Source organism: Cyprinodon tularosa, unplaced genomic scaffold (genome assembly GCF_016077235.1).
Source record: "Cyprinodon tularosa strain WSP-4 unplaced genomic scaffold, ASM1607723v1 ctg69, whole genome shotgun sequence".
NCBI lineage: Eukaryota > Metazoa > Chordata > Actinopteri > Cyprinodontiformes > Cyprinodontidae > Cyprinodon > Cyprinodon tularosa.
In genome coordinates, this window is record NW_024039440.1 from 512,562 (window position 1) to 533,129 (window position 20,568).

At 37.7% G+C, this 20,568-nt stretch overlaps 1 protein-coding gene across 1 annotated transcript; it reads right to left on the reverse strand.

The window, feature by feature from the left end:
• Positions 1–1,813: 1,813 nt before the first annotated feature.
• On the reverse strand, positions 1,814–20,272 carry rab38a (RAB38a, member RAS oncogene family). Its single transcript, XM_038268019.1, has 3 exons — positions 19,881–20,272; positions 10,216–10,496; positions 1,814–3,023 (listed from the first exon to the last, which is right to left on the reverse strand). Exons 1-3 carry the CDS (start codon positions 20,080–20,082, stop codon positions 2,868–2,870), a joined length of 639 nt encoding a protein of 212 aa, XP_038123947.1. The 5' UTR covers positions 20,083–20,272; the 3' UTR covers positions 1,814–2,867.
• Positions 20,273–20,568: the final 296 nt, after the last annotated feature.

The following is a 20,568-nucleotide window of genomic DNA, read 5'->3' on the forward strand; positions in this document are numbered from 1 at the left end:
CTGGAGTCTTCCAGCACACCTGAGACGCATCTACTCATTAAGAGACCTTCCCTTTATAACCAGCTGCCAGACCTTGCTTCGACGCCGCAGTGTTGACCTATTTTGGTTAGCGACCTGAGCCTAGAACCTGAAGAATCTTAGCTGTCTCTTGAGAGAGGTCTGATTCTAACTTTCCCTTGTTTTTGCCTCACAGGAAACATGTCTCTAACCTGAAGCTCTGGATGAGCTTAACCTGCTGAGATTGCCCTAGTGAGCCAAACCTGAAGATTCCTATGTGGATTCCCCTGCTGCTCTTAGTTAAGAGCTGGAAACTCTGATCAAGGTCTGTCATTAAAGTCAGAAGCAAGACGCTGCAGCTGCTCTTGGACTCTGCTGAACAAACAGTCTCTGGACCCAACGGTTCCCTCTCTCTCTCAAAGAGAAGCCCGGACTCTATCAAGGTATACTCTTGAATTATCAAAGACTCATAACTCATCAGCCTGCTTCCTAATCAAACTATCATCTCTGCAGACTTCAGTGAACCATCCCGGACCAGTTCCTGATCCAGTTCATGATCTTGTGTTTTGTGTATAACTCAATAAACTCTGTTAAACTTTTACCCAGCCTCCGTTGTGTTCTGCATGTGGGCTAAGAACCTAAAACCCATCATGACAGCATGCCTTATCATACTCTTAAGCCTGAGTGCAGGACTGGGCTCTCTTTCTCTATTCACTGCAGGGCGTGACGTGCAGGTACTCCCCATCATCACGAATTACAGCCTTTCTTAAGATGCAGAAACTAGGAGGAAGGCATCAGTTCTTTCTCACTTCCAGCATGGTATTTGACCGTCCACACGCTTCCGAGTAACCTCCAAGCCAGTTCTTAATTCTGTGTTCCATCCATCCATTATCTGACACGCTTTATCCCGAGTTGGGTCGCGAGGGGTGCAGGTGCCAGGTGTCTACGGGCGAGAGGTGGGGTACACCCTGGACAGGTCCATAGCAATGAAACACAGAGACAAACAGGACAAACAACCATTCACGCACACACTCACACCTAAGGAGAATTTAAAGAAGGAAATTGACCTAACAGTCATGTTTTTGGACTCTGGGAGGAAGCCAGAACCTTGTTGCTGCAAGGCAGCAGTGCTACCCACTGCCTCACTGGGAACCCCCCTTCTTAGTTCAGTGTTTCTGTTTCCTTCCTAGAACCAATGACTTAAGCCTGAGAACCTCCAAGCCTGGACCTTCTTGGTATCAAAGGAACCCTTTAATCGCTAGTCTGCTTTGGTCCTCCCAAATGAGCTCACCTGTCTTTCCACCCTCTAACACCATCTGCACTACCCTCCCAGACCCTGGACACCACCCTCCCTTGGTCATGCCAAGCCTCTACCTCCGTGAGTTAAGCATCCTCCACTCTTCTCATCAGTGCCAGCCTGTTGCTCACCAGTGCCCTCTTCCTTTCCAACAGAACTAGACACGACCAGCCCACCAGCACCTCATCTGCTTAAACTGCACCTGGACAATAAAACTTTCTTAAAACAAATTGTCTTTTTCTGTGGTTGCCCTGATCCAGAGTCAATCTTTTCTAAACATGACATGCGTTATATAAAATGGAGAAAAAAAAGAATGAAAGGAGAACAAATTAATTTGAAGCATTCAAATTTTGTTTAAATAAAATTGAATATGAGGAAAGTTTTGAGATGGCTGAAAGAATATCTGACTTTTTTTTATTTAAATGGTGTTAGAATTTAGCGGGAAATAGGTGCAGCAGCTAGATCTACCATACTCTCTTAATTTATTAAACCGCACGCAGATAGTAAGTAACTCACACATTTAAAAGTTAAATCCAGCAAAATATTTATTTGGCATCAACACTTTGAAAACATATAACACATTTGTATGTTTATAATATCTGTCTTAGTTCGCTGTGTATAACATGTCCATAGTCATATACATATTTGCATTTAAGTCAGAATTACAAAAGTTACAACTATTTCACAGTGGGAGAGACATTTAATATAAAACCACTGAATTATAACAAATACAGATAAGTCTTTGATGTACATCAGATTTGTTTAATACAAAGAATTTCACATATGTCCCCATCATAATGCATGAATGTTAACCTCAGTGAGAAAACAGTTTAAGTGTGCATTTTTGGTGCACTTATAAATAACATACAATGAAGATTATCTGATGAAGACATTCAATAAAATGGGGTATGTTAGAAAATGCACCTTAGTTACATACAAATCATATGCTTTACATGGCATTACTGGTGCCAGTATTCCTGCTGGAATAAAAGTAATGATATAAAGTAAATAATGACCAGATCATTGTGTAAAGTAGCAGGGTTTTATATATTTCAAAGTATTTTTGCTTTTCCTGGCTCGCTCAAACTTGATTAATAAAAGTCAAAATATGTTGGCAGTAATTCCCTTTAGAGGAACACAAAAAAGGGATGAAGGGAAAACAGGGGTGGACGTATGGCAGGAGAATGACAGACAGCCGCCACAGTCTGTATGAAATAATTGGCTCCACAGATCTTCAGTACAAATACACTCTGGTTCGCTACAACCTCACTGGGCATTTGCTTGTTAAATGTGTCACCATGATAACCAAAGAGTTTGTGCCAACGCTTGAAGATGCTCAGGGGTGACCCTGCCTCTGACAAGTGGCCACAGCTGCAGCTATCTCTCTTTTTCACTCTATCCAGTTCACATTCGCGAGCCAACTGCCTCTTTGCCAGCTCTTCCCCTCCCCCAGGATTCCAAACAAGAAAAGAACTGGCACCAGTACCCTCTGCCTGTAAAAAAAGTCCCAACGGATATAGCTTTGTGTGAAACTACTCTCGAAACAAGGACATCCCACCGTCAAATGGCATTTTCACTGAGATCGAAAGCAAGAGGAGCAATTCCCGCCTTTGTCTTTCTCTAATTGAGGGTTGATTGTGTCGGGAACCTCTGATTGGAGCATGTCATTCTCGCTTGCAATGATGTGTTTCACCAAGCAGTTTGCTGCCTCATCTATGTTGATGTTCTCCTGAAAAAAATGAGAGGAGAGTTGAGAAGGAAAAAAAGACAACATTCTGGGTCATAAAATAGCAACAACAGAGAAAAGACTAATTTGTATTACGAGGCAATGAACTGCACACAGAAAGTGAGCATATCAAATGGACCAGGACTATTTTCAGATAAAGAACTAGTCATTAGCAATGATGTTTAAACAAACTGTGCCTGAGATTTTCATAAAAAGGCTGCAGGTGGTTTATATGCAATCTTGCATTCATTTGCACAAATGATGAAAATAAAAAGCAGTGATCTAAGAAAGAGTTGCTTTACATTTCCAAATTTGTATTTACATTGGTTTCCTTATGCTAACAGTATCCTTTTCACGTATTTGCCCTTTTGATTTAGCATGTATTTTACTTTTTTATACACCTAAATGTATCTATTTTAACTATAGTATGATATACTATACTATTACTAATCTTATGTTTTATCACAAAGTGCTAAACTACTATACAACCCTAATGTGAAACAGTAAAAAACAAATGCAGTGAAGCCCCAGTGCTTCAGACTTATGTGCTGTATAGCTACATATTTTTGATGCAAATTATAAGGAGTTTTGCATTAATTGCGTCACAATAACAGAAGCATGTATAATAATCAATGAGCAAGTTAAAAAAACATGGTAAAATAAAAAGGTAATTCTTTCTTTACCAAGTGGCAAAGAGTTATACAAGGGAATAGTACAAATACTGACATAAGGAAGACACAAATAGGATAATAGCCAAGTTTAAGTTAAAATACTTCGTTATCTTACTTAAGTAGAAATTTTGGCTAACTATACTTTACAGGAGTAATCATCTTTTAGGCTATTTTTTTTTTTTTTGCAATTATCTCTACTTTCTACTCCTTACATTTTAAAAATAGATTTCTTAGTTTTGTCTCATTTAAGCTCATTTTCGTTATGGCCTGTTGGTATTTCAGAAAATAAAAACCATCAAAACAATTAGTTTTATCCAGACAATGAATTTGTTTTTGGTTGGACTATGTGCTGCACCAAGTTGTTGTTCATCACATTCCAAAATAAATTGTTTTTCAAGATGATGTAAAGTGAAATTTGTAAGTATGAGGAAGTTATCATCCAGAACTGTTGAAAGATGTTCCTTTAATAAGGTAGTGCAGTAAAACTTCTGTCCTTAACATTTTTTCCTTGAACCTTTATACTCTAAGTAGTTTTAGAAATTGTATTTTTACGCTTACTTGAGTGAAAAGCTGAAGTTTATACTTTAACTTCCTTAAACGTGTTTTGAAAAAGTTGGATCTATACTGCTACTTGAGTAATAAACAAATAATACTTTTGATACCTCTGGATAATAGAAAATATCAGCTTTGTTAGTGGTTCAGCAGTACAGGGTTAACTAATATCTAACATTACACAGTACAAAATAATGATAAAAATTGAGGCATCCAAGATTATGATGCTCTCACAGACATACTGCATGTAACTAATGATTACGTTTAGCTAAATGTATACATGACAGGTTATGTTTTGTACAAATGTCAAAAAAGCAAAACCTTTGTGAAAGGTGTTTACAAGTTTACCAGAGAAAAACTCAGCTGCACTGTGTTTTGTTCCTACATACTAGTAGGAGGTGTGGATGACTAATTTGTGCAAGAGTGAAGGTATAGAGGATGATATTTTATTTCGGGTAGGATCATCTAAATAAATGGTCCTGCAAATTGTCAGTCATTCTGATGATATGTTTACATAAGGCCTTCCTATGTGCTCATCTCCAGTTAGCTATGTTTTTCTGTGCATGCGACCTTTGAGGCGTACATGTGTGGTGAGCTACGCTTTGAAACGGTCATTGAAGCTGACCTTTCTCATCGTGATTCTCTGAAAATGTCTGAGGGTCGCAAGAAAAAAAGGAGTGTGTGAGAAGAAAATAAAGGCCTTAGAACAGGTAGATATGTGCGGAAAGCTTTCCTTGCAAAGCATTATGGGAATTGCTGTCATAGCGGCTGCGACTAATAACAAAGATGGTGCAGTAACTGTGCAGTGGAGGAGTTACATGACCAGTGGGGAGCAAAAAGCAGTAATCATCTGTCCTTTATAGTGAACTCAGTTAACTGAGTTCACTATAAAGTTCACTATATAGTTATATAGCGATTGAGGTATTTAGGGGTTAGAGTGGATGCCCGGACAAAGTAAGCTTCTATGACTGATGCAATCACCAACTTTTAAACAGAGCATGCATGAGGAGAAATGGGCTTGTGCACGCTCTTGGACAACAGGCGTTTCCTCTCAGGGTTGTGCATGTGCATTTTTTTTCAAGAAAATCCTGTACAATACCTTTAAGATGTAGCAGCCGTCTTCCTGCTAGTGCACCACCGTTTTTTTTTATCTCTTCTATGTGAACTAGATTCACTGAGGTTTTCATTGCAATATGCTTTAATTCAGTCACCTCTGAATATATCCTCTTCCTTTTAATTTGCTGTGCAATCCTTTTAAAGGTCATTGTGTAATGCGCCTTAGACAACAGTGCAGGTGTTTGAATGTGTCTGTGTGTGTGTGTGTGTGTGTGTGTGTGTGTGTGGGGGGGGTATTTTTTACTTTTCTAGTCCAGTTGCGAGATTCGACTCTTTCCTAGTCAGAGTGTGAACAATGTTAATGTGTATCTCACCTTACAGTCAGCAACTACTCACATTTAATTTGAATCCCAAAAGGGAATCTATTCATTTCATTTTTTATGCGTTTTAATAAAGAAAATAAAGAAGGAAAGTAAAATCCCCTTCACCCAAAGTATAGTTTTACAGCTTTTTCTGGGTGTAGTGTTAATCTGATTATGTGAACAGTCTGTTAATTTTGCTTGTAATTGAAAGACCTTTTCTACAATTTTCATGTTACAATCAAACCCTTTAATTTTGGGGAGATTTATTTTGGTACATCAGAAAATACAGAATGTAAAATTAGTGAGAATGATACATCATTTTCTAAATGTTTTACAAATAAAGCTTCTTAAATGAGGGATTTTTCTATTCAGCCAACCTAAGTTAAGATGTTGCAGCGCTATAATTTGCTAGCCTGGCCAACCAGACTGAATTACACAGATCATGGTTCATTCTGGTAAACTAACATAGACTATGGCCAGCTCTGGAATGGACCAGTCACAGTGCAGTGATGTGAGGTGGGACTTTACAATAAGTGACTCTTAATCCGGGGGTACACTGTGTGATTTCTTTAGTCGTTGCACGCCGCTGCTGCTCACACTGTACGACTAAACCCTGCGGTTTAGTCGTACAGTGTGAGTTCACAGGTCATGATTTATGTTCGGCCCGACGCTCTCATGCAATCTACCTGCTCACACTGCACGACTTACACCCACGTCGGACTCAGCTCCGCAGTGAGATGGAGCTGCTCTGACTCGTCTATCCTGAAGCCAAACAAATAGAAGGGGATATTAAGCACACTATAGTGAAACACGCTGCCTGGGCAATTTGTGCATTTTTGTGCCGAAAGCCCTAAAAAAATAGGCGACGACGTATTTGGACAAAGAAATGGCTGAGCAAGCGTGGCTACTGCGGTCTGTCAATTTTACAGAAATAACTGCATTTCACTCATTGCACCCATGCCATGCTGCTGTGTTTACATCTGAGAGGAAGAATAAAAAGAGGAATCCTTGTTTGCGCATTAGAGACTGACACGGGAGTGGATTTCACTCCTGTCCCGTCCCATTCCAACAGAAAAGATTTGTGTCCTGTCCCGATCCCGGGCCAGAGTAGAAATCTAAATCCTGTCGCGTCCCACTCTTGGTGAAATTACTCCCAATCCCATCCCGCTCCCATTCAGAATGACTCCCGCTCCCGCACCACTCCCATTCTTGTTGTCTTCAATAAGATTTCTGCCAATACATTGAATCTGAATTTCTTTTGAGCGCGGGTGAAATCCTCAGAGCGGAAGCACTGTTGGTTTTTGGGTCATGTAGTTTTTTTGACTCGCATTATAGTGTAGGCTTCAAGGAAAAAAACTACAAAATGGCGGCGCCAGTACTGTTTTATTTTTCTTTTTATTTTATTTTATGCCATCGATCCTAGTTTTTTTTTGTTACTATTGGTTTGCTCCCGCTCCCGTCTGCTCCCGTTAATGTTTAATCCTGTACCGTCCCAATCACGTATTCGTTACTAACACTGACTACCATCCCACGGGAATCCCGTGATCCGTGGGATTCCCGAAAAAATGTCAGTCTCTATTGCGCATATGCCCTGAGCGATTTGCTGATGATGTTCGGAATCGTGAGGTCGGGAAAAAATCAAAGATGTTTAATTTTCTCCCGACCTCACGATTCCTGATCGGGAGGTGGTCGTGAGAGGCTGATCGCCGCTCGCAACCCCCTGTACAGTACAGGACTCACAATGCACGATCAGGCCTGTAAGTCGGCCTGATCGAAAGATTGTCGCACGACTGGAAAATTGCCCCGAAAATCGCCGGGTTTAACACCAGAATTACCCATAATGCCGCAGCACTTTTCTGCTACAATGACAACAACTGGTGAATGTAGCATTATTGCAATATTGCAATATGGCGATGGAAAATTAAGAACGTATAGAGAGCACATTTTAAATTCTCTGATTTTTTTTTTGTCAAAAATGACAGAAGCCATTTATGTGAGATTTGTATTGACAGCTTGACATATTTCACGGACAACAAAATTACAAAAGCAGAGATCTTCACTCTGAGTTTTGGCATCACCTCCATAGTTATCTGATTGGTTCTAAGCTGATGAGGCTGACTCGGTTACACCTGTCCTGTTTCATGACAGGCCTTGTGTGTCCAGGGCGTTGTGCAGTGTTGGATTTCTAATGTTTTTACAGGAAGGTTAAAAAGTTTATTTTTGATCCCTTCCCAGTGCATCTTTTTGCATGAATGTTTCCCCCCACAGCTGGTCATTTTATGTCTCCATTTTTCCAACAAGGACAGATTGTAGGAGTAAACAGTTAATAGATATGTAGACTGAAGGTTATTCACCTGAGCTGTGGATCTCTGCTGCTCCTCCTAAGTTATCATGGGCCTTTCTTATATGACTTGTGTCAAACATAAAATGCAACCTCTTTTGACTTTCTACTGTACAAAACTTTAGTTTGTAGAATTGCTTTCTTCATGCAACTCAAGGTTTTGAATACCTTAGTGAGGTCCAGTACAGATATACCCTGAGAAAAAACTTCTATCCTCACATATTTGCACAAACTAATCTCATACACATCAAAACAGTTCCATTTCATTTATGGTATAGTGTCAAAATCAAGTAACAAGAGAATACACTGCTGTAATTAAATGCTTGGATTTAAAGGAAAAGTCCAGTCAATAAAGAATAATCAGTGGATCATTATTTATATCTAAAACTAATACGTACCCTGTGATTTAATGAATTAAGCGTTAATCAGTAAAAGAAAAGAAAAAATTAATTTTCATTGCGATCACTAAGTTTGGGACCAGTCATTTTTGCCCAAATATAGTAACACCTCACTCCTGACATCATCCGGCAGTGACATCACTGTGCAGTAAGCCAAGCGCCATTCTCCCAGCTTTACATGCACAATCAATAGGAACTACTAGAGACACCTGCAATCAACAACAATTATTTAAGATTTCCAGAGGACTTCACCATTTAAATTTGGGACAGTTATAGTTAAACTGACGATGTCCACGTGCATGGCAGTTGGATGTTGTAATACATCGGGTAAAAGTGAAAAAACATTTACCGTGGTTATGTCAACTTTCCAATTCATGATCCTCCACGGGATTGCCAAATAGAAGAGGAAGGATTTGCCATCAAACTTCTGGCCAGAGAAAAAACATGTAATATGTAGCCCAATTTAAAAAAAATAATGTTTTTAAGATGACTTGGATAATAGCGTGTTGTAACAAAGACCAGATACAGCACTGGGACTTGATCAACAACCGACACCACACCGTGACGTCGCAAACCAGTAGGTGGCGGTAGTGTTCTTTGAAAAACAGATGTCTCCAGTAAAGCACATTCAAATCAAAATTACTCTTAATTAAAACACTTATCATTTAATAAACAGTTTGTAATAATTTTATATTTAAAGTACTTTGAGAAGTTTGAATTGTGAATATGAACGGACTTCTCCTTTAAAGCTCCTTTAAACCTACTTTAAAAAGATAACCAATTTAAAACAGAAAGCAGATTAAATGTCTGGATTAGGGACAATTACAAACAAAGATGAAATTAGTATTTTAAAAATTTTCTTTGAAAAAATCAGACAGTGGAATTTTCCTGAAACCACTACAGCTTGGATCATGTTGAACCATAATCAGCTGTTTGCATGTCTGCTATCAATATTTAACTTCTCTGTAGTCTAAAAAACTGAATAAAACCAGGAATTCAAAGTAACATAAAAAGAGAGCAGAATATGTATGTGTCTCAACTTTTTTTTTTTTTTTTTTTACAAAACTGATAACCAGTTTCTTTCCTGTTACTAGTTTTCTTACAAAAAAAAAAAGTAAACACATATTAAACTGATGAATCCATGTTTTGTTTTGTTGTTGGTTTTTCCTCATTTTAGCCTTTGAGTTTTATTTTTTAATTTTTGGTTGTTTCAATGTTATATTTTGGAATCGTGTTTCAGCATTTTATATATATGTTGTAGGTTTCAAATCCTGCCTACATGGTTAACATTTAAAGTGACTGTCAAACTTTGAGAAGCAGGGTCTGATGTTACAAACATAAAAGTATTTTATGTAGTTAAAACCACTTGACAAATATAGCTGACAAATTTCTGATTCTTTTTGAAATGTTGGCTTGATACGAAACTGTTCCTTTAGAGTTTGTGCTGCCACACTGAGCTAATATATTCTAACTGCATTCCTGAACAACCTTATCTGGATGATAAAGCACCATAAGAGCAGCTGAACTGGAAAAACACAGACGGAGTGTCTGCTGTGAGTCTCTGTGGGAAAGGAGCGCTGCATCATGTCTGAAGGTTCAGTCAAATGCAAATAGAAGTCTAAAACTACATAGTTTGGATTCAATTTTGAATGTGTCTTTTTGGTCATATGCTGACAGAAGCCTGGGGAATCCGGTTATCAGCTGCCTCTTAAGGACATTTTGACAAAATAGACATGCCTTGAACAGGAGGTGTAACCACTGAGGCTCCCTTTAATGTTACTGCTGCGTGGGCACATATGTCTCTATTTTTCTTACCTTGGCAGAGGTCTGAAACCATCCCACAAAGCCATTTTCCTGGCAGAACTCGTCCATCTTTATTCCATTATTGGTCAGTACTTCCTGGCCTTGGTCACATTTGTTAGCCAGAAGCACAGTGGCTACATTTTTCCCATTGGCTAGTGTGAGCTTTGAATCCAAGTCCTCCTTCCATTTGGTGACAGCCTCAAAGGAGGCCGGCCGTGTAACATCAAAGACGATGAATGCACCCATGGCTTCACGGTAATACACACGGGTCATGTTGCCGAACCTCTCCTGACCTGCAAAACACCAACAGACATTGATATCTTAAGTATGTGCATTAAACATCACATTTTACAAATGATTCTAATGAAATAATTAGATTTTTTAACAGTTTATCAAACTCAACATAAAACACTAACTGTGCTGTAATGTAGTAATGTTATCACAGCATATTTACTCATGATAAAATCCTTATAATTCTCCCACATCTCATTAACAAAAACATAAACGAACAAGGACATATAAATTGAATGTATACAACTAAAACCAATTGTTTATATATGTTGCAATAAACACACAATTGCTTTATTCTTACAGCCTTAATTCTGTACAGAAACTTTCATGTTGTAGGTCAGTTTAGAGCACCATAATAATCTCCATTTCCCAAATGGCAGAATAATATAAAAATTCAGATCCACTGGGATAACTATGCTTTTTAACAGTTTGAGAAATCCAGCGAAAGGACTTCATTTGGAGCAGACAGAGTTTTCAGGAAAACAACAAATCAGAAATGAACAACTTTGCTGATGTTTGTAGCCCCCAAGATTTTTCGCATATGCTCAGTCTCCTAACTGCTTTATCAATCATGCATAAGAAGTTGAAATTAAACTCATTAAAATTTTTATGGACTTTGCCCACAGAAAGCCAATAAAAAGTCTGTGGCATCCTGTAACAGAGGATAATTTGAATCTTGCTGTTTTCAAACATACCGTATAGGTCTACTTTAGATATTTTATTCTGAATTTTACCTTTTTAAATATTTTATTTTGTGTTGCAATATTGTCACATATTGTAAAAGAAATATTGCAGATTATGTTCTACATCATCCTGGGATCGGCTGACAACCTGTTTGGGATGTACCCCACCTCTTGCGCAATGATAACTAGAGACATAGGCAATCCTGCAAGTATAGGCATATGGAGAAAATGAATGGATTTTGTAAGCTTAGTTTGTTCATAGCTGCATTGTTATTTTATTTTACAAAATGCGTATTTTCTGTGAGAATAAATCCTGTTTCAGTCCCTGTATGTATTGCTGTGAAATCCGGAATTTGGAAATAAATGCCAGTAAATCAATAATTTTTTTCTGGTGGATGTTCGTTACTGCTGAGTTTATTCCAACTATAAGTTCCACTCAAATCCAATCAGCTCCCAAATCTACTAAACCTCTTGGTGATTTCCAACAGATGGAGAGAAATACCATAGTGTAAGTATACCTACTTTTTAAACTACCCTGCATGGTGTTATTCTTTAAAATATGTGAAGAATAGATTTGTTTTTCGCTCTTTGATGAGTCCTCCTGTGGTTCTCCTTACATGAACAGGTGGATAAAAGCACGGTGTTAGCTAGGGAACAGCTGGCAGGATGTCAGCTGAGCTCAAGGACACATTGGAGTTAGGTTGTCTTTGAAACATGTCCCTACACTCGTAAGTTTTTTATTGCTGAATACAAAGCAGAGAGTTATGCCTCAGGGTTAAATGCTCCAATGGCAGCCATGTTTTAACTGAATGGAATATTTCACACATTGATAATATGTTATGTGGCCAAGTGTTTACCATATGTATACAAAATACATTTCTACAAGATCTTCTGGGAGTAACTTGAGTCATGACTCTGTTCCAGAGTGCTACAGAGAACAGGTATTGCAATAGTTTATTTAAGCATTCATTAATAAAGTATTACAGTCTCTTAGAAAACTACCCTTGAACCATTCAACATTATGTTTTGTTGCACTTTCAAATTGAAATCTTTTATGATTTTAGCTTCTGTTAAATATTAAAAAGGGAGTAATTAAAAAAATCTAATTAGATATGAGACAGCAAAGAGGTGTATTGGAAGATCCTGGAGAGAAAAATCCAGTAGAACGATATATATATGATGTGTGGTCAACGATGAGGAAGATGACAGGTTTCAAGCAGAAGGAGAACTGGGCAGATGAACTTATCACAATCTTCAAGAAGTTTAGTTCAAGACAAAATTCAGAATCCTTCTCTCCTGCCAGCTAAAATATTTTAATCTTGCCCCTTTGCCATAGACTTCTACTGTAAATGTTTCTTTCTCACCCAAATCTGAAGCCAAATGCTGTCTAGAAATCAACTGATGCAGCAACCGATGAGATTGAATTGAATGTTTTCAGCTCTAGAGTCCTGAAGGCCTATGCAGAGCAGCTCTGTGGGATTCTACAGCACCTCTTCAGGCTTAACCTGACCCAGCAGACAGTTCCATGAGACAGCCATCAGTCCTCAGACCTGAGGTCTGTTTCACAAAGCAGTTTTGACGAACTAGCAAATTTAAATCCTTCACTCTGAATTAATTTAGCTGTGGTTGGAGTTCTGGATTCATAACAGCCAATGTGAGTTAGTTTAATAAATTCTGAGTAGGTTCACTCTGAGAAAAACGTGTGTGTAAATATAAAAAGCCTTTATACCCTCACTAGAGCCCCGATTCGACAAGTCACCATGACAACACTTATTAGAAAAGGCCTATTTCTCATCACTAGAAGTAAAGATTTGGATGCACAGTTAAAAAAATATTAATTTATTGGAGAAGGATTTTAAAAGAAAGAATAGTGCTACAAAGCTGTAAAGGCGAGGGATGGCATAGGCGAAGGTTGCTGCTCGAGTTAATGCGTAAGAATATACATTATGGCAGGCCATTTTGACATTTATTAAAAGCCTTCACCTCTCTGTTATAACATTAAAAAGAATTCTTCCTGGTCAAAGTCACATTCCTAGTCAGAACCGTAATAATAAATGTCATACATTGAATTTTTGCCAGGAGTAACTGAATTGCAGAATGTCAAAAAACTAAATTGTACTAGTAAGAATTAAGCTGTGGATACCTACAAATCAAAAGCGACTGTTTTGACATTTTTTCAGCTTGACTAAATATTTATTTAGGTTGTTTAATAAGTCTGTGTAGTGCTGCAAAGTGAGCACGGATAAGTTTGGAGAAGCATTTGATCGATTGTGAGGCAAAACAGTAGCGCTCATATTGATTATTTTCAGAACATGAAAGGGCATCTATGCATAGTCTGAGTAACTTCTCTGGACGAATATTTAATTCTCTGAAGATTAATGCCACTTGATTGTATCCTCATTAAAAGGACATGGAGTGTTTGTGTTTTTTTACAACTAATGTGTCTAAGGCCCTACAGTGCTGACTGCGTTTTATATTGTTCACCCAGAACAACGACAGAACTCTCCTGACTAAATCAGGAAATTACATGCCTGAGTGGCCTTAAGGAGGGCAGTGACAGAGGGCACTGAGTTTATTGAGGAAAATCAGCTCCTGGCCAGGTTAGCCCTAGAAAGAATGTTACTATAGTAACACAAAAGTTGAGAAACCTCTCTTAAATAAATGGAAAACTCTGAGTTTCCCCGATTTTATAGTTTACAAAATTAGTGTTTTCCTTAAACTTGCATTGTGAAACGGACCTCTCTTGTCTGGAAATTCCAAATCATGAAGATCCTGCAGAGACTTCTGTTGGTCCATCTGAGCAAGCAAACAAGCAGCTATCAGGAACTCCTGCAGTTTTCTTATCATTGTGGAGTTGAAGTTAAAGATGCAATCATACACCTGCTACAACAAAGCCTCTGTCATTTAGACAAGGCAGGCCGCACTATGGGGATCATGTTCTTCGATTTCTCCAGTGCATTTAACACGATTCTCCCGGAATTTGTCAGAAACTCCATAAGCCTAAGATGGAGGCATCAACAAACACCAGGATCAAACACTACCTGGCAAACAGACTATAGTTTGTGAGACTGAAGGGTCAACCATCTAATCAGATAGCAACACAGGAGCACTACTTGTACTTCAAGTACAAGTCAGAATTTTGTCTTTTGCAAAGAATGACTCTGCAGTCGCAGGGTGAACTAGAGATGGAAAAGAAGCTGAGTAAAGGATGGTTTGTTTGCATAGTGTGGAAACAATCAACCTATCCAGAATATGAACAAAACAAGGGAGATGAAATGTCCTGCTTCATGAGAAACAGGACTAAGTTGAATCTTATTAACATCCTGTTGACAACTTTTTTTTCATATTTGACAAACAGTGCAATAAATATATTTATAATCATATCCATCTATATAAATACCCATGTAAATGCCCTTTGCAATAACCCTGTATAATAATATTAAAAAAAGCTGTCATATGTGGATGCAGTGTATATACTGTATAGATCCCATGCACCTTTTTCTTCCTTTGGAACTTTCTTCTTTATTTTTTGACTATCTAAGGTAATGTAACGAGTAAATCGTCCCACTGTGAGATCAATAAATCAATCATGAAAGAAGTGGAGGTGGTGGAGGACTATCAATAGCTTGGTGTTCACGTGTGCAACAGACTCAACCTGAGATGCAACTTTGAAGACTTTTGTAAGAGGGGACAGAGGCCTTTTGGTGTTTGCATGAAGATGCTTCATAGATTCTATAAATCTGTTGTGGAGAGACAGATCTCATTTGCCATCATCTGTACGGTAGGCTCATCAGAACAATTGCTGCACTGCTGCAAACACCCCTCTTACAAAACCATCACAGACACTCTCACAGGGCCATATGATCCTGCAGCCCACTGTGCTTGGGGAAAAAGGGATCAACTCACAAACATTAGCTGAGTGTCCATTCGACTGAAATTTAAGTGAACTTTTAAAAGTTTGAAAAAAGGAAATGTGAATTTGTGGTGTGTTCGTATGGTTTGAAGCAAATTAACCAAGTGACGCAAAGCATAATTTTACGTCATCCCACATGGCTATAATAAACAGGAAGTAGAGGCTGAAATCTATCATGCTCAGATCAGTAATAAAGGAAAGTTAATGTCTTGCTATCGAGCAAGTTGTATTTAGGTTAATGTGTCAGCTACTGTAGTAATGGCAATGTTGTGTCCAACTTTGTTTACGTACATATTAAGAACATCAGAGAAGACTCTGACAGCAGAAACAGCTGATGGATCTGGCCAGGTAAAAGTTAGTTACAGTGCTAGCCATTCAAAATTTCCCCACTTTCCTTGATGGGTCCTTGGCTGGTCCCCTAAAATTCATTTTTAAACATCAATATTTATACTAAAATATTCATTCGGTCATGATTTGTAGACATTAAGATCTAAGGGGAAGCATCGTCTCCTGGTCAGACCCTGTAATTCAGTGAAAGGGTGGAGTCAAAGTAAAAAAAAAATGCAAGAGGGGGGTCACTCCAGTGGCTGGAAGTTGGAGGGGATTTTGCTGGCAGTTGGAGGGAAGTGGACTGCCATTCGGCTGGCGTTTGACAGGGAAGGGCCACTTTGAATGGCTGCTACTGTACATCAGAGTTGATTTAAAAAACATAATAATCCCAGAAATTGATAATCCATAATCTAAAACATTATTTGTTTCTGATTTAGGCAAATCATTTCATTGAATATTATTTTGCCAAATAATGTCTTATTAATCACTTTGGATTTACATTGTGAAATGGTTTGAACACTTTTTTGATCGCTCTAAATTAGTTAAAAACTAATTTGAACGCATGTCAAGTTATTAATGAAAAACTTCATTATTTGGTTCTCAAAAATAATTGCATTATTTTATTGACTATGGTTTTTAACCATTTCATGTCTTCTATCTGTATATAGTATCTTAATGAAGTTAAACTTGTTAAATCAAGAGTTTTAACTGAAATATGTTTGATCTGAAGTTGAATAATTCTTGTTATTAAATTCTTATATTTCAAATGGAAGTTATGAATTCAATCCATATGTGTGCAGAGATAACTGTTTGAACATGATGTGAGCTCGATTAAGCCATTTGGACATGTGTTCACAGAGCAATATCCAAAATATACTTGAGTCAATGACATATTCACCTCCCAATCCCTACCCTGTACCCCACTTGAACATAGAAAATAAAGTTTTTGCATAACCGAATTGATTGTATCTGTGTTTAGCCACCTTTACTTTGACAGCCAACCCCTTTCTGTGAAACATGGCGATATGCTGTACGGATATATTTGCTCAGTAAGAACAGGGAGCTGGTCAGTTGGTGGGAAGATAGATGAGTTAAATAAAGGGTAATCCTGGAAGAAAACCTGTTAGGGCTGGAAGACATTGAGGTGGATAATCATATCACAAGACCTGAAGCACACAGCCTGAGCTGCAGCAAGAACCAATACAGAGTCTGGAACCAAATTCAGTTGAGTAACTGATGTTCGTAGATGCTTTCCACTGAAACTTAATTGTAGATTTTCTGCATAGTAGAATAACCAAAAATGACAACCTGCAACTTTTATAGCAGAGACGGAGGTTCTACAACTTATTGACTAATTGATTGACTAATTGTCAAAGTAATTGACAAACGACCAGCAGATTTTATTAGTGGATCTCTTTGCTTAAACTATCTATCTATCTATCTATCTATCTATCTATCTATCTATCTATCTATCTATCTATCTATCTATCTATCTATCTATCTATCTATCTATCTATCTATCTATCTATCTATCTATCTATCTATCTATCTATCTATCTATCTATCTATCTATCTATCTATCTGAGGATATTTAGATACAAATTATTGATTTCTCTACTATGTTTTTTTTTTCATGTTTTCTTTTTTACATGAGAATAATAGACCTCCAGTTCAGAAAATATTCTAAAATACAAAATCTGGTTGCAAAACTGCAAAATATGATAAAAATACAAATTAAAATGGTAAATGTACTCCATGTACCTCACCAAAAAATGCTGAAGAGATTAATTGTGAACTGAATAAAAGAAACGTATGTTTTGATTTTGAATCTAACTGTTCTGAACAGAAAGATTGGTAACTGGTGTTGCACCGATGCAATTTTTTGGCCCTGGTACTGATACCCAATACCTGGCTGTGCAGTATCGGCCGATACCATACCAATACCATCTGTGTGAAATTGATGTGGTGTGTATATGAAGAACTGCATACTACTTGGATGTAAAATAATTGCCATCATGGCTTTGTCAAGCGGCTGCCTACCTTTGTGAAGCAGAAAAAAGACTAATACATTGAATCCAGTCGAACTTTTTATTGCCTACCTGGAATGGGTGACAATAGATAAATTAACTTTTGCCCTTTTTGTTGGTACTCGCCGATACCGATACCACCATTTTAGTGCTGGATCAGGGCCCCACCAGATACTGGTATTGGTATTGGTGCAACACTAGTGGTAACTAAGATTTTTAAGGAAAAAAACAATAGGTATATACAAAAATAACTAATCTACAGTACAATTAACAAATAAACATAAGTAAAAAATGTAAAGTAGACAAATAGAATTACAATAACCATTTAAATGAGGATTTTGAAGGTTTTATTTCAATGATCTAAAAGAAGAATACATCCAAAATAGAGGTTTTTTGGAGAATAATGATGAGCACCAAAAAAATGCAGAGAAAATGTTTTAGCTGTGATAAACAAATTCTGAATTACTTTAAAGATAAAGACTTTGAACTATATTTTATGACTTTTCATCTCTTAGGAAGACATGCACTTTTCTAAATGTATTCTATAAACCAATCCAAACAGCTTTGCAACTCTGTGAACTCCGCTCTTTAGAAAGATGTTACACTAAAATAGAACAAAGTTGTTTTTTCTGGAAAATGCGCAGAAACAGCAAGTGATTTATGAGATTACTGAGTGAAGTGGGTTTACTCTTGTAAGAACCCACAAAGCCACTTCCCACACAGTGAAATGCTTCCAATATATTAAGTACAAGCTTTACATTACACTTTCAAAATACACCAAACTTTAAAAAGCTTAATATGTCATGATATGCAGTAAATGGGGAAACAATGCATGACAAATTAAGTTTCCCCACCTTTGGGAGCCTTCACAGTACTTTTCAGTTCCTAAATGAAGCTCTGTAAGCTGGCTCCTGGGCCTCAAATCTCCCTCACATGAGGCTGAGCCACATGACTGCTTGCGCTTACTGGAGAGAGCGCTCAGGAGGGGAGAGCAGCAGGTCAGAGGATTCATCTAAACCTCAGCCGACATTCATGTGACATTGAGGCTGTTGCAGCCTTCAGGTTTATCATCATGCCCACCAGCATTCCAGCCCCAAAAGGCATCTTTATTCCTCATTTATGCTAAATAATGCATTCAAATGGCGTAAATACACAACAAACCATATTGGTAGGTATAAAGATCACAGTGGTGAAAAATGTAAACAATCCAAGCTATCTTGATATCAATATGTACCCATATAAAATTGAATTAACTGGAAAATATGATGGCAAAGCAAAAAATGGCTATTTCATACATGTGAGGTGTTAAAAAGAAATACTATCAGCGAAGCATCATAAAAACTACACAGAAGAGCCTGACAACATCAGCGAAATATCAAATATGTTAAATGTGAATACAACCTGTGTGTGGTATTGGTTTTGAAACAGTTTCATTAGAAGACTGGGGAACACCAGAAGAGATTAAAATGTTTAAAAAAAAAATTACAGTACACATACTGACATATGCTGCATGTGCTCCCATTTAGTTCTGTAAAATATAATCGCATTTTAGGCCTAAATGAATAAAGGATAATGTTTTTTTCTGAACTAAACATTTTACAATTTATTTTCAGTTTACAGTAATAGAGTTCAGGTTTTATCAGTCTGTGTACTTTACATTGTTGAAATAAAGATGGTCAAACTCAGTCTACATTTCTTATAAACTGAGGAAAATCCATTTAGTTTAAGCATAGAAAGGGAAGCCATTAGATATCAACTTCAGTCACACCTGCCAGCCCTGATAAACAGTAATTCCCCTAAAAAACATGTATTAAAAAAAAGATTATAAAAGCAGAAATTTCATTTCATTTGGACACAATTGGCTGATAACTCTCTCTCTCTTTTTTTAAACCCGGGTTTTCATGCTTAACCCCATTAGCCACAACATTCATGTCAAAGAGCATCTTTGTCCTGAAAGAACTAAGCCTCGTTTGTTAATATGACTTAAATAATTATTTTATTTCTTACCTGAAATGAAAAACGTTTCTTATCAAGTGTATTCTTAAATAAAAAAAATAATGGTTATTGGTTTTATTTCTTTTCTAATAGGGAACTAGTTCACAATTTGCTCAAAAACTCTCAAGTATGATTTTTTTTTCACGTCTACATGACATGAAGCAAAAAAAAGTTTTTGATTGCTGTTGGTTTTATTAAAGACAAACAAATATAGCTTTGAACATAAGTAAGCCACAAGCTTAATCTTTGCTTCACTTTTTTTCCAAAGATAAAAGTATGGCTATATTTAAATATGCAACAATTTATCTACAAAAAAAGTATTGTATTCTTTTAAAAATACTTTAAGATAAATTGAAGAATTAAAGTAGAAAATCAGCTCGGCCTCTTGTTTTGCCTCCTTCCCTTACTGTGCGCCGTGCGTAAAAGTTGGCACCGTACCTGCGATGTCCCACAGCTGCAGACGCACCGTCTCCTGGTCCCAGGTGAGGACTTTGAGGGCAAAGTCCACCCCGATGGTGGCGCGGTAGTTGGGGCTGAAGTTGTGATGCACATACCGCTTGATGATGCTGGTCTTCCCGACACCGAGGTCTCCTATAACCAGTATTTTGTAGAGGCGCTCCTTATGGTGGTTGTTCTGCATGGCGACCGAGGAGGGCGAGAGCTGAGCATGAATCCACCGTAACGGAGAGGACTCGGAGGATGAACCGGGTGGTAAATAATCACGTAGGGTAAAAATCACTGAGAGAGAAGTGGAGAGCTAGGGTTGTGGAATGAGAAGGGGAGGTTAACGCCCTGGCCCCTCAGAGACAAAGACGTCTGGACCTTGTGACTGAGGAAGGGCCGCAACATGCTGCTGCTGCTGCCTGGGAGTAACTGAGCTTAACTACTGTACGAAAACAAACCAGGATTTACCAAAATCTCTCCTGAGGAAAGGAAATTAACAATTAGGCTACTTCTAAACCAACAAGGGTGGAAATAGTACTAAAATGAAAAAGCAACTTTTTGGTCCTGTAAACATTACTTCAAAATGACACATTTTTAATGTATTACTTAGAATTCAGTTCATTTTATTTATATAGCGCCAATTCACAACACATGTCATCTCAAGGCACTTTACAGTTCACCA